This window comes from Abramis brama, assembly GCF_963993115.1.
Source record: "Abramis brama genome assembly, chromosome: 20".
NCBI classification, from domain to species: Eukaryota; Metazoa; Chordata; class Actinopteri; order Cypriniformes; family Leuciscidae; genus Abramis; species Abramis brama.
This window is the reverse complement of record NC_139982.1, coordinates 13,648,454-13,663,320: the sequence shown is the minus strand read 5'-3', so window position 1 is coordinate 13,663,320 and position 14,867 is coordinate 13,648,454. Positions and strand designations below refer to the sequence as shown.

At 39.7% G+C, this 14,867-nt stretch overlaps 1 protein-coding gene across 2 annotated transcripts in view; it reads left to right on the top strand.

Moving 5' to 3' along the window:
• The window catches only part of b4galnt4a (beta-1,4-N-acetyl-galactosaminyl transferase 4a), a 169,692-nt gene that overhangs the window by 148,613 nt on the left and 6,212 nt on the right, over positions 1 to 14,867 (top strand). For both annotated transcript variants that reach the window (XM_084095454.1, XM_084095455.1), the window contains exons 10-16: positions 6,312 to 6,455; positions 6,665 to 6,774; positions 7,248 to 7,348; positions 8,642 to 8,715; positions 9,933 to 11,232; positions 12,382 to 12,740; positions 14,444 to 14,597. In XM_084095454.1, coding sequence (XP_083951580.1) covers positions 6,312 to 6,455; positions 6,665 to 6,774; positions 7,248 to 7,348; positions 8,642 to 8,715; positions 9,933 to 11,232; positions 12,382 to 12,740; positions 14,444 to 14,597 — 2,242 coding nt within the window. The remainder of the gene's footprint in view (positions 1 to 6,311; positions 6,456 to 6,664; positions 6,775 to 7,247; positions 7,349 to 8,641; positions 8,716 to 9,932; positions 11,233 to 12,381; positions 12,741 to 14,443; positions 14,598 to 14,867) is intronic.

The following is a 14,867-nucleotide window of genomic DNA, read 5'->3' as shown; positions in this document are numbered from 1 at the left end:
GAGCTGTTGTGACAAAGAGAGAAAGGGCAGAGGAAAAAGAGCAAGGTTATGAAGACTCGGCCGGATCCCGCTCTCAAAGGGAGATCAGGCATGTAGCGTTGCCATGGTGATCATGCTGACCTTCAAGGATAGCCTTTTGGAAGTGTCTTCAGAGCTTATATGTTTTCAAGCAGTTCACCAAACACCTCATAGATTTTACATTCAAGTTGAAAAAAAGATTTACAAATGAGATCTCCTTAATATTTCTCTCCTAGAAAGCTATTAAGATTAACTAGACAGCAAAGTGAGACTTTTGCAGAAGTATCCTTAAAAAAAAAAAAAAAAAAAAAAACTAAACAATCTCACGTCTCCTTTTGAATTTCAGAAGTCATCTCAGCATTTTCTCAAGCTTTGCTCAGATTTGCCAAGATACCAAGGTCCACTATCAAAAGTCAGTGAACTCCATATGAACTGTCGATCTATTCTTCAAATCGCTTGTTCTACATGGGATTTCAGGGATGCTGGAGCCTATCCTAGCGCATTTCACCAAGTGAACATGTTCCTGGATATCCTGCATCTTTGTTGATCCTGGAACAACATTCCAATCAACCAATCAGATTTGAGGGACAAGTTTACAGTATATGTCAAGTTTAGGCTCTCAACCAGGGTTTGGTGCTTCTACATCAGTGTTGTTCACCTGTCATTTGCATCTGATTTTAGGGATACATTATAAGTACAGTTAGGTTTAGGGGTATTTTATATGGTATTTTTTTGGACAGGAATGTTGTTCCAGGATCAACAAAATATGTTGACCCAGGAACGCATCTTAACTGACAAAATGAGGACGTGCCTATCCTAGTGCCTCGGGTTGAAGGCAGGGAAATGGCAAATGGCCAGTTCAGTAGGACTAATTATTCATAATATTAATCTTTGACTAGGTTATCTGAGCTACCCTTATGAAAAAGAAGTTTATTCAAGTGTGCTATTAGTATACTTCTTTTAAACTAAAAATAGGAAAGTATATTTTCAGTCTACTTTTTATGTTGTTCTCGAAATATGCTTAAAATTGCACTTAAAGGAGCCGTATGTAAGAAAAACTGAAAACCAAAACTGGTACTGCAATCACTTTCAAATGACTGTAGAGCGGTGTATCCCCTCCCCTCCACACTTACATTGTTTGAAAATATTGATTTATGAAGAAAACAGATATGTTCCTAATTCTGAGTATGTGAATTTTTGTGTAGGCTAGTCCACTGGTAGAGTACATAGGAATTTACTTCAAATCTACTTTACATTTTCCATTACATTACATTGACCGAATTTCCGGCTTTCCGTGTTTTCACTGTTAAACGGTAGGGGGCGCTATTACACATCTTCTCTCCAGATCAAAACACAGGTTAAGAAGAAGCAGAAAAAAAAAGTGATAGAAGATTGTTTACACATATGTAAATGAACCCGATCATCAAATATCAAACAGCATATAAGTTCAAAACTGTCTAATGTTACTGAATGAAATGTCGACCCAGGAAGAGGAAACGACTGTGAAGCTTTAGGGGTGTTGATGGACTCGATCTTCTCCATCTGTGTTTTGATCATCGCTCTGAATCCCATCCGGATGCAGTCTTTGACAAAAATGTGATTTTCTCAGCTTTTTGTTTAAAATGTTTGTAATGTAAATGTAAATGTAAAATGCTTTTTTATTAAACTTAACCACATTCAAGTAAAGAATAATTGACGACAGGCCATTGAATTATTAGACAAATAATGCACTCCCGAGGTGGTAATGCAGCCACAACGTGAAGCAGAGTAGTATTAAAACAGTGCCCTTAAAAGTATACTTCTAGTACATTGATATTAGTATAATTACTACATAAAGTATACTTAAAAATGTACTTGAACTTAAGTAAACTTAATAAAAAGAACATATTCATTTGTTTTAAAATCTATGGGCAAGATTTACTAACGGCTTGAGCCAGCACAAACCCTCTTTTGGCATTAAAAAACTACTGTCAGGATTTACCGTCAAAATGCATCGTTGAAAAATTAGCATATTTGCTATTGCATATGCGTTTGTAGGAGTTTCCCTTTCGGTCGCAAAATTTATGTGAGGAGAGTTTTTAAATAAATCAAGCAACGTGATTTCGATTTGTGGTAGTCACTTTACTGGTATTTGCGTCATTATTTAACACAAACAAAAAGCATGTCTTCACCCATTTTGCGCTTGACATGCTGTGGTAGTTGCTGCTCGGAGGAGAAACCGAAGAGAACAGAGAACGCATGGAAAAAGGGAGAGAATTTTCTCCACTCGTGTTCATTTAGTGGCCGTTTACACAACGCCGTTTTCAACTAAAAACAAACAATTTGTGTGCGTTTTGGCCATTTACACGACAGCTGCGCTCTGGGAGCCTGAAAACAAAACTTTTGAAATTGGGTTTCAAAGTGGAAGTTTCATCTCTGTAAACTACAAAAACACAATTTGTGAAAACGGTGACGTCATTCGCATGAGTATTACGTGTTCAGTCTATATGTGCGTAGTTTTTCTTTACAAGGTAACATCACCACCTACTGGCCTGGCATGAATAATACAGCGTTTTTTGTCGTTTTCGCGGATGCATGTGAACAGGGATAGTTTTGACAACGTTGTCGTCTGTATGCGAAAACACAAAAGAAAAAGTTATTGTAACGTGTGCCTGTGTTGTTAGTAGATTAGCCGCACTTGATTATCGGCTCTGTTATGCTAATTTGCGTTGGTCATAATGGAAATGATCCGGCTGCGTCTGTGTTTTTTGCGCACTCTCAGTAGATCACCAGCAAGACTTTCCTCTCCCATCTGTGCTTTGATTGTGTTCTCATGCTAGTTTGCCCTGTTTAGTAAATCTGGCCCTAAATACAATTTTCATTTGTGTCCATTTTTATTTATCCTAAGGAATTTTAGGATAAAGGAAGGATGCTTAAAGGAAAGATTGTGAGCACTAAAACTTGCCTCTTGGTTGTTAAAACTTCATGTAAACTGTTAATGTCACAGTTTCTTTTCTTTTTGCACATTTCGTTCTTCAGAGACACCGCTGTTGGAAGCCGAGGGTTGTGGTAAATGTGTCTCTAGGCAACAGGGCTGGTGAAAGCCATCAGTTCTCCTAAAAGAGTCAGAGTTATGCTTGAATGCCTTGTGTGAAACATCGAGTCCTGACAAGGGCTTTCTTGCATCAAGTGTCAAATACTATGACATGAGTTCCCTTTAGAATTGTGATTGTATTGTTCATTGTACAAGGCTTATTTTATGCAACATAATGAAGAAACTCATTCATAGTTTGTCTGATGGGGGTGGATTGGGATTGACAACCAAAGGGTGTAAGACCCAGGAGACCTTTTGATGTATGAAAAAGAGCAACTAAAATATTCTGTAAAATAGAGCATGCCACCGCTGGCTATATGCCTCATTTGCATGTGTGAGAAATTTATATTTTGAACACCTAGTTCTGCTGTGGTGCTCTAAAATAGCCCAGGGCCTGAATGGAATGGAAAGTTCTTGTTCCTTAAGTTTCACTACATTAGTGGTTTTGTAATATTAAATACTTGAGTATGTTCCTCTTCGCTTTGGTTCATGTTTGGATTCAGCTGCTGGTTTCTTTGACCTTTATGCGAACTCCCTTTGAACGTAACACAGAGCTTAAGCACTTCACAGTGTTCATCTCACACACATTAAAGAGCGGAGTGTGTGACAACAGCCACCTCTGCTCTCTCTTGCGTTTCAAGCACACATCAAAGCCTGTCTCATTTGTGTCTTCATCTTTTGAAGGGTGGCTCCATTATTTGTCACCTGGACGCTGTGTTGTCTCTGATGTGGAGTGACCCACATATTAGCCAGGCATTATCATTGAGCTTAACAGACTGCATATTGGCATGGGTAAATTTGTCAAAGGTATCCTGAATGATTGCCAAGGTGTTTACTACACGATTGTTAGGGTGTTCTGGATGGTGATAAGCAGTTGCCAGGGGGTTGTTAGGTGTGTTCTTGAGAGTTCTGGGTGGTTGCTAGGGCATTGGTAGGCAGTTGTCAAATTGTTAAGGTGTTCTACATGGTCAATAATGTGTTAATAAACTGTTGCCAGTGGGTTCTGGGTGGTTGTTTGGTGGGTTCTTATGAGTTCTGGGTGGTTGCTAAGGCATTGTTAGGCAGTTGCTAGGGTGTAGTTAGGCAGTTCCTATAGTGTTCTGGGTGGTTGTCTGGACATTGCTAAGTGATTCTTAAAGTGTTGTGGGTGGCTGCTAGGGCATTGATAGGCAGTTGCCAGTGTGTCCTGGGTGGTGCTAGAATGTTGCTAGGGTGTTCTGGGTAGTTGCTATGGCATACCAGACCTAGAGTTAGTTAGTAAACGGTATGTATTTGCCAGAGTGTTATGGGCAATGCAGTTGCTAGGGTGCTAGGTGGTTGTCAGTGTGTGCTGTGTGGTTTCCAGGGCATTGTTGGGAACTTGGGGGGGGAGATAAGTAGTTATTATTGTGTTTTGACGGTTGCTATGGTGTTCTTGGTGGTTACCTGGGCAATGGTGGGAGTTTTTTGAGAGTTGCTAGACATTACAGTGTTGCTAAGCACTTGTCCGGGCGATCTGGGTGGTTTCTATGGTGTTGCAGTGCAGTTGCTGTTAGGTGGTTGTTAGTGTGTTCTGTGTGGTTTCTAAGGCATTGTTATGCACTTGCTATTGTTTTCTGGGGGTGGCTAGGCAGTAAGGGTGTTGTTAGATGGCTGCTAGAGTGTTATTGGTGGTTGCTAGGGCATTGTTAGGCATTTGCGTTTTTCTAGGGGTTGCTAAGCAGTAGGGTGTTGCTAGACACTTAGTATGGTGTTTTAGGTGGTTGTTATGGTGTTAGGCAGTTGCTAGGTTATTATGGGTGCTTTCTAGGTGTTCTGGGTGGTTGCTAGGGCATTGTTAGGTGGTTTCCAGGGTGTTGTTTGGTAGTTACTACAGTGTTTTGGATGGTTGCAATGACATTGCTAAGTGATTGTTAAGGTGTTCTGGGTGGCTGCTAGGGTGGTGTTAAAATGTTGCTAGGGTGTTCTGGGTAGTTGCTATGGCATGTCAGACCTATTTTTTTATTTTTTTTCAGGGAATTGCTAAGCAAACGGTGTACGCATTTGCCAGGATGTAATGGGCAATGCAGTTGCTAGGGTGTTAGGTGATTGTCGGTGTGTTCTGTGTGGTTTCCAGGTCATTTTTAGGCATTTGCTATGTTTTTTGGAGGTAGAAAGAAAAGTAGTTATAATTGTGTTGTTAGAAAGTTGCTTGGGTGTTCTTAGTGGTTGGGAGTTTTCTGGGAGCTGCTAAACATTATAGTGTTGCTAAGCAGTTGCCAGGGTGATCTGGATGGTTTCTAGGGTGTTGCAGTGCAGTTGTTGTTAGTGGTTGTTAGTGTGGTCTCTATGGAATTGTTATGCACTTTCTATTGTTTTCTGGGGTGGCTAGGCAGTAATGGTGTTGTTAGATGGTTGCTAGGGTGTTCTTGGTTGTTGCTAGGGCATTGTTAGGCATTTGCACTGTTTTAGGGGTTGCTAAGCAGTAGGGTGTTGCTATGTTTTTAGGTGTTCTAGGTGGTTGTTATGAAGTTAGGTGGTGTCACGATCCACACAAGAACAGAAGAAAGGTAGATCCAATTTGCAGTATGTGTTACTTTAATGTTAGGGTAATCCAATCTCATAAACAGTCCAGGCAAAGGTCAATATCCAATAGAGCAATCCAAACATAAACAGGAACAGGAACAAAACAAACGGCAAGAACAGAACTCGGAAGTGGTGTGATACAAACAAGGACTCCGTCACACACACTAAAACAGACAGGGTTATACACACAGGGAATCGACAATGATAATGGGGAAATGGCTGAGTGCAATGATCAGTGATAAGGGACAGCTGAGTGCAATGATGAGACAAGGATCGTGGGGAATGTAGTTCCAAAATGTGACAGACACCGTGAGGAAGGAGGACATCTAGTGGACACCTGGAGAACACAACCTGACACCGTGACAGGTGGTTGTTAGGGCATTATGGGTGCTTTCTAAGGTGTTCTGGGTGGTTGTTTAAGCATTATTAGACAGTCAATAGGGTTTTCTGTGGGTTGCTAAACAGTTGCCAGGGCTCTTGTTTACTGGCCCAAGTCAAAAAGCCCAACCCTGATTCTCTATGATATTCTGGTTTATAGATATGTCCTGGTCTCCTCCTTTTATGTCAATAGAAAGTCTTGTTCCATGCTGCCTTTAACAGTCTTTCTGTATAGTGCCTATATAAACAATAGCTTTTCATCTCCATTTATCATTCTCCTTTTTCCTCTTTGTGAAAGATGAGAGCAGTTTGAAGATGAACCATGTGGATCACATTCCTCAGACTCTGGCCAGCCACGGGCCCGTCCCAGCAGAGACCCACACCCACAGCCAACACGGCGCCGATATGCTGCAACCGGACCCCCGCGACACCTTCTACAACAGTGAGCCTCTCTCTTTCTCTTCAGATCCCCTTTCTACTCAGTTTATTTGATACTTCTGTCTCTTTATCTCTGTTGCTCTTGAGTTTATGTCCACTGAAATTGACTTTCTACTCTTTGTGTTTTGTATTTGCATTCTGCATGATAAATAATTCATTTGATAATCTTCCTCTGGTAATATTTAACTGCCTCTCTCACAATACTCTTCATAGTCCCCATGATTGACCCTGCTCATCTTGAAAATATATTGCCCTCCTGTCTCTACTCGCCAACATATGTGGTCAAAGACTTCCCTATTGCCCGCTATCAAGGCCTACAGTTTGTGAGTATAACACACACATTAATGCACACTTGCAAACTATTATAGCAGAAAAGGCCTAACAATTTACTTGCACCTGTTGCCTTATTGACTTGATGCTGCAGTGTACTCAAATTTCATGTGTGATTACTGACCTCTTTTGGCTGAGAAATGTAATTGCAGACATACAGTAAAAGCCGATCACAGTGTTTGGGATGTTTGGAATGGCATACCCAACATGCTGATTATACTGTACTTAATTTACTGTATGACTTACTCTATACCACTTGCTTAAATTAAGCAAGAAATACAGAATAATTAAAGTGTTGTTTATTGTTGCATACTACTTTCACATGATATTTAAGAAGAAGAAAAGGTAGGCAGCGTACACATTATGCTGTTCTCTACCAAACACAGACATACTCCACTGATCACCAGTGAGCTAGTGACATTTCAAGTTAATTATCAGGGTATCATGCCTGGTGTTTTGTCCGCAGGTTTATCTTTCTTTTGTCTATCCCAATGACTTCACCCGCCTCACACACATGGAAAGAGAAAACAAGTGCTTCTACAGAGAGTCGCCCATCTATCTGGAGAAGTAAGCTTGTGTATAGACTGTAATGACATTAATGCTAATTCTATTCAAAGAGTGCTGGTCAGAATTATTTGCCCCCTTGGTAAATATGATCAAAGATGGCTGTAAAAAATAAATCTGCATTGTTAATCCTTTTGATATTTTATTAAAAAAATTAGCAAAAATCTAACCTTTCATTGAAGTAAAAGAATTGAAAGTGGGGGAAAAATCACATTATGAAATAAATGTTTTTCTCCAAAACACCTTGGGAACAATTATTTGCCCCCTTTTATTAAATACTTTTTGCAACCTCCTTTTTTCCAAGATAACAGCTCTGAGTCTTCTCCTATAATGCCTGATGAGTTTGGAGAACACCTGACCAGAGATCAGAGACCATTCCTCCATACAGAATCTCTCCAGATCCTTCAGATTCCCAGATCCATGTTGGCGCTTCTTCTCTTCAGTTCAGCCCACTCATTTTCTATAGGGTTCAGGTCTGGGGACTCGGATGGCCATTGCAGATGCTTAGTTTTGTGCTCAGTGACACTTTTTTGTTTTGATTAATTGTTTTATTAATTGGGGCCAAATAATTGTTCCCAACGTGTTTTGGAGAAAAACATTTATTTCATAATGTGATTTTTTCCCCACTTTCAATTTTTTTACTTCAATGAAAGGTTAGATTTTTGCAAATTTTTTTAATTAAATATCAAAAGGATTAACAGTGCAGATTTATTTTTTACAGCCATCTTTGATCATATTTACCAAGGGGGCAAATAATTCTGACCAGCACTGTATGTAATGTATATTGGGAATAATATAGTATAGGACATTCTCAACCCATTTAGCTTTTATTGTGGAACTTATTTACAAGTGGAACAAACTATTCAACTGGAAATAACTTGATCAGGATTTGATTGAATGTTAGGCTGTGATATTAATGGTTAATATTTTTTCCGGGCCATGAGGTCTCAGTTACATCAGCAGAAAGTAATTTCAGTTACAAAGAAATGTATCATATTTTGCTAAAAATTCATACCGAAATACAAACTTTATAATGAAATATAAAGAAAACTATTTTTTATTAAAAAAATAATAATAATGTGCACAGTAAGACCAGCAGGGATATTTATCAAGAAAGCCAGTTGTTGTTGTTTTTATTTTTATGTTGACTTTGTTTAATTTGGATTTCTTGAAATGAAATGGACTCGCAGATGAGCACTGAACATACAATAAATGAATAAATATAGTTCTCTAAAAGTAAAAACTGTATTTCTCTCTTTCATGGACTTGATCTTTCTCTATCTCTTTCTCTAACAGGTTTGGCTTCTATAAATACATGAAGATGGATGAGGAGGAAGATGACAGGCCATTCTTCTTCCCTAATCCTGATGGTGAGTTTGTATGTGTGTGTGTGATCAGTGATCCAGAAGAGGAATAACACTTCATTAGTGCATCGTTCCGTCACAAGCTGCTTTATTACAACATGGCAAATATATTCATCAGGAGATAATGGCCTTGGGTTGGAGCCAGAAATGAAATGAATGGCTGGAGTTGTGTTTATTTTCAAAGGGTTAAGGCCTGGTCACTCCAGCAGCGAAATTAAAATGCTAAACAAATTTCTGACTAAATGTATTCATACCAAGACCAAAACAATAAACACTTCCCCCCGGTTTGACAGACAAGTCCTGGACTAAAATGCTGTTGAGCAACTTACGCTGACATATCTTAAACATATCTGACATATCTGTCAGTGCCATTGTTTTCTCTCAAAATGGTAATGCTTTTTTCTAAGGCACTTTTATAAAAATCTACTTAAACGTCCTAATTGAACTAAGGCCTAATCCTGGCTTAATCTAAGCCTTGTCTGTGAAACCAGGCCTTAGATTCATGGTTTAATGGGAAATATCCCCTCTGATAAAACTGACTTACGTCGATTTAAAGAAAATATCACACAATACAGAAGTAATGCAATAGACAATAATAACACTAAAACACAAACACAGTGCAATACACTATAATAATACTGAAACTCAGAGCAGTGATATCATGTTATAGGAATTATTCATTATATAGTGATAATAATAGAGATAGACTCATAGTACTAGATAGTGAATTGGTGCTAGAGGGGTACAACGTACCAATAAATGAATCACATTTGCTAATATCTAATTGGTAAATAGTGTATAATTTATCATAATTAAGATATAAACTATAAAAATAATAAAAGTTAATACATTATTGCTTAGTGCATTTTTCAATAAAATATTATTAACTCTTTCCCAAAAGGAATTTTCCAGCAATCCATTTTTTCACTGTTATATGGTAGGGGGCGCTATTACGCATCTTCTGAAAGAGTACAGAATCTCCTGATCATGACACAGGTGAAGAAGAAGCAGAAACAAGTGATAGAATCATTTCTTATGGACGTGATCATCAAACATTAAACAGCATATAAATCAAAACTGCCTAATGTTACAGAATGAAATGTCGACCCAGGACGAGGTACTGTAACTGTGACGCTTTAGGGGTGTTGATGGACTCAATCTACTCCATCTGTTTGTTGATCATCGTTCTGAATCTGATTAGTGTTTTTGGTGTTTTGCTTTAGATTTTCTTGAAGAAGAAGAGGGGGCAGATCCTGATGATGAAGCACAACTTGTTGGCACCCAGTCAGCAAAGAAGACTGTCCAACCTAGCCAATCAAGTCACACCGTAACCACTTCTGACAAGCCTGTTCCCACAATGCTGAAGAGAAACGAGGTAGAGTCAGACAACCCCGCTTTGAGGAGAGAGCACAGGCACTTTTTCACAAGTGCAAGGCAAGTGGTTGGGGCTCAACATCAAGACACAGTAGAACAACAAGACACTCCAGACCATCAGGCTAAGGTAGGGTTACCAAAAAGCGAGAGTCTGGTGCGAGGTCGTTCTCTCACTTGGGTTCAAAAAGACCGCCAGGACTTCAAAGAGGGTTGGTCAGAAGATCGCTCTCCTAAAATAAGCCGATCAGCTTTGTTATTCCCGCCAAAATCCTCATTGGTAGCTCTCAACAGTCGAGCCAAGCAAATCCTTGGCAGTCCTGCCCACACCGTCCCTTCCCTAGTTAACAACCACGCTCATGACAACAGCCACAATCCTGGAAACAGCCACACCAACAAGGAACACAAGAAGGAGGACAACAAAATTTACGTCACAAGACCTCGACCAGCTAAGGAGAAGCAAAGTCCTGTTTCACGCCATCCTAGAGAGGTCTTCCCTGGTGTTTTCCTGTATCAGAATGGCAAAACCACAAAGGTGGTGAACCTCAGTGCCAAACCAAAGCTCAGCAAAGGACCTCTACGTGCATCCCAGTTATTTGCACGGTCTCCTCTGCAGGAGAACAAGGTCTTTCCAGCTAGCCCCAACTTCAGCAAGCCAGCGGACAATCCCGCGGCCCCAAACAGAGCAGCAATCCCGAGTCGTTTTGAGCGGAGGATACGAGGCGTCTGGGAAAAACACCATCATTCTTTGAGGCCCATCACAACTGCTCGACCTCCTCCTGCTCCCACCTCTCCATCCAATAACTCCTCCGAGAACGTGCTTCCGACCAAACCTCTCCGCGTCACTTCCTACTTGCACACTTCCGAGATTACCGAGTCCCAACAGCAGCGGCCAGACACGGACCCTGAACCGGAGGAGGACGGAGGCCTATCAGAATATAGTTATGAGGATGTGGAGCCTCGGCCTGGGTGGGCAGAGGAGGCCATTAATTGGCAGAGGACGTTTTCCGTCAACAGCATGGACTTCGAGACGTTGCGCTCTGACTGGAACGATCTTCGGTGTAACGTGTCTGGAAACTTGCAGCTGTCCGAGAGCGAAGTGGTGGATGTGCTTTCGCAGTACATGGAGAAACTCAACGAACGCAATGGAGGGTGAGGCTCATAGCAGTATTTTAGTTTCAGATAAACTGGTAAAGCATCGGTATTCAGACATTATATGTTTGTATTCACGTCTTTGTTTATTGTTTCCAGTTTCTATTTTTCTGCTGTTTAATTGTTTGGCGATATGGAGAATTTCTGTAATGAAGATCCTTGCATTCTGAGTCCGAAATTTGCGTTTTTTTCGTATTTGTCATCCTAAAAATTTGTCACACACAGAAACCTTGCACACTGAGTTCAATGCGTATTAATTAATCCGTAAATACAATACAATTAATCACAATGGAGTCTTCAGGCAGTGAGGATGATTTTGTCCCCTCTCTACTTAAAAAGATAAAAAGAAAGAGGAAATATTGGGTCCATCCAATCCTGAGATTGTGTAGAGAGGAATGAGAGTTCCTTATCAAGGAGCTGCGGGATTATCCCGAGCGATTCAAAGTTTACTTCAGGATGTTAGTGGCTCAGTTTGATGCTTTGCTTTATATTTTCATTATGCTTTTGTCTTTATATTCCGCACTTTTTTTGTCATACAGTGCTCTGTGCTGCGAGACGAAGTGGATCAACTTGTCAGACGCCATTTTGGATTTTGGCATTCGCTTGTACGGTGGCTCTGAGTTGTCAAAACACCTCTCAAAATGCTACGGATGCAAAAAACGCAGAAAATTTAACCTGATCCGAATATTTTTATGATGGACGAAAGTTTCGGAGGCAGTGTGTAAACGTGATTGACACAAAGTGAAGTCGTATTTATTTATTTTCGTGCGAAAATTTCGGATGAGAGTTTCAGACTTTCAGACAAATTTTATTCACAATATATCAGTAAAATATCGGTATTCACACAAGTATGAATGTGTGCTGGGATCTTATCTGGAAAAATATTTGGAATATTTTTGTGTCCACATTTTATATTTGTAGTTGCATTTTTGTTATTTTATTCTTACATTTATTTTCAGTTTCTTTTTCCGCTCTCAGTATAGCTATTCAGCAATACAGATAATTGCTGTAATTACTCTTAAAAATGGGCACCTTATTTATTCATATTTAATATTTGTATTTTCCACCCAAAACCAGATGCACCATTGGTGACACATTTCAAGTAACTGTACAAACATTGGTTGATCTTTTTCTCTCCATCTTTTCCAGGATTTACACTCTCCTCCGAATCATAAACGTAGAAAAGCGGCGTGACTCTGCTCGCGGGAACCGTTACCTGATAGAACTGGAGCTAATGGAAAGAGGCCGTAAAGTGGTCCGTCTTTCTGAGTACATCTACATGCTGTTGCACCGTGGCCGGGTAGAAGACAGTCTGGAGAATGTGGAGGGGGTCACAGCATCATCCCCCTCTTCCCCTGTCGCCAGTCCACCGGCTCCGGCATCTCGCGTACCTACCCGTGGGGCCCACACCACCCCACAGTGGGGCACAGTGTATGCCAAACCCCTGCTGTGCCAGCCAGTGATGCTGCAGTGGAAGAAGGATGTCATGGTGCATTTTGTGGTGCCTGGTAAGTAATGGATAGGGCTGTAATCAACCAAAGAAAATCTTGGTCGACTGAAGTCCTGAAATGTTCGACTAAAAATCGACTAAAAATTACGTTAGGAAAAAAAAAACGTTAAATGAATAAGCTGCGCATTGTGCGCAGTACTTGGTAGCCTTGTTGTCCGCCTAAATGAATTATAAATAAACATAAAAAACTAGTAGGCTATTTGCAGTATATAAAATATTTTAAATCGTTTTTGACCTAATTATTTTGCACTGAAATGAGTCTGACACACGAGTCTGTCGGCTCTGACAGCATTGCATCACGTGCACCTGCGCAATATCATAGCCTATGATTTCCGAAAATAGTACTATGTTGTCAAATAGTGATATCATCACAAGAACTTTTGAGGAATATGCAACATAATTTAGACAATTGTTTTTGTCACATGCATTATAATAACTGACAGACACTGTCATTTCAGACACGAATAGACTATTAACTTTTAAAAAATGCTGCCACACTGCCGATGTCTTTGTTGACATGGTAGAAGAGGACTGACTGACTATGAATTGAACGCTCTCACAATTAAATAAATAATATTCAGCAAACCTTCTAGTAGCCTACTTTCTTCAATCTGTCTCTCTTCTCCAGTGGGTTGGGCTAATCCAAAAGAAGTGAAAACAAGGGAGGTGTTCTGAAGACAGACTGTTACCTGGGAAACAGGGGTGCTCTGAAAACACCCCCATTAGTAATTAGTGCTTTCCACCTGATGAAATGAACACGGCAAAAAATCGACCAATCAGAATTGTGGTCGAGCCAGAACGTATCGACCAAATAATCGACTAATTGACTGGTAGATTACAGCTCTAGTAATGGATATCTATTTTTCTGAAAATATGTACCTAATGAGTATCTTATGTCACGGTAACTAAATATATATAAAAAAAAAAAAAAAAATCAAGTCAAGATGGGGAAGTTCTTGACCTGGGACCTGGTTTGTTTTTCATTCTTGCTTTTGATTTTTAGGGGTTCAAGCGCGAAACGCTGAATTCCTATTGTAATTGTTAAATTTCCCAAGGATCAGCATTCCCCCCTAAAAGTGATCGGGCAGACCAAACCTTAAGTCATAGAGACTTGAAACTTTGAGGGCTGGTAGTACTCACACCGTCAACAACGTCACCAAGGCTCGCCCCGACTGGCCTGACGGGGGCGCTACAGCGGTCAAAAGTACGAAAAGGCTCATAACTGTTCATATACCATCAGGCGTATATAGAATATATTTAAAAGCTAGGGGTGGAACGGATCACATGTCATGTGCATGGTGCATATTTAACACTCACTCAATGATAAAAAAAAAAAATGTTGGTTTAATAGAACTGTATTAATAACAATTTAACACTAGTACCCATCTGAGTCTTGGCTTGACAGGCAACTGGGACTACATTTTTAAATGTCCACAGGTTCATAATGTACAAAGTGAAGCACTCGATACCTCAAGAGTCTTAAATAAATGTAATTTATATAACAGCAGGATCATATTTCAGCCTTGCCTGAAGTGTAAACATTAGTGACAGCTATGTCATATAAATACAGATTTGTTTGTAATTCAAGCCCAGCAAATAAAAAAAGCAAATCTTTGTTTAGATCTTTGATGTTTAGATAGATGACTGATGTATAAATATTATGTAATATTATAATAATGTATTTGTTGATGTTTCCTGCAGTGAAGAATCAAGCTCGTTGGGTTCAGCAGTTCATTTCAGACATGGAGCTCCTGCACCGTGAGACTAAGGACAACAATTTTAACATCATCATTGTGGACTTCCAGAGTGAAGACATGGATGTGGAACAAGCCCTCAGAGAAAGCTCCGTCCCAAGGTACACAAACACACGCTTATACACTATATTCATTATATAGAGGTTTGCATATGTAGGTAATTGACATGTCTTGTGCTAAACTCCATCTAAAACTATTTTAAACAGCAATTTGCTAAATATTGTATAATTATTATGAGCACATTAATTGAGAGACTAAATGTAATAATTTAGTCTACTTTTAACATATTTTTGACACACTGGACTACTATTTAAGACTAGTGCTTTAACATGTTCTGAACCCGATATATTCTCTTTAGGGATGCACCAATA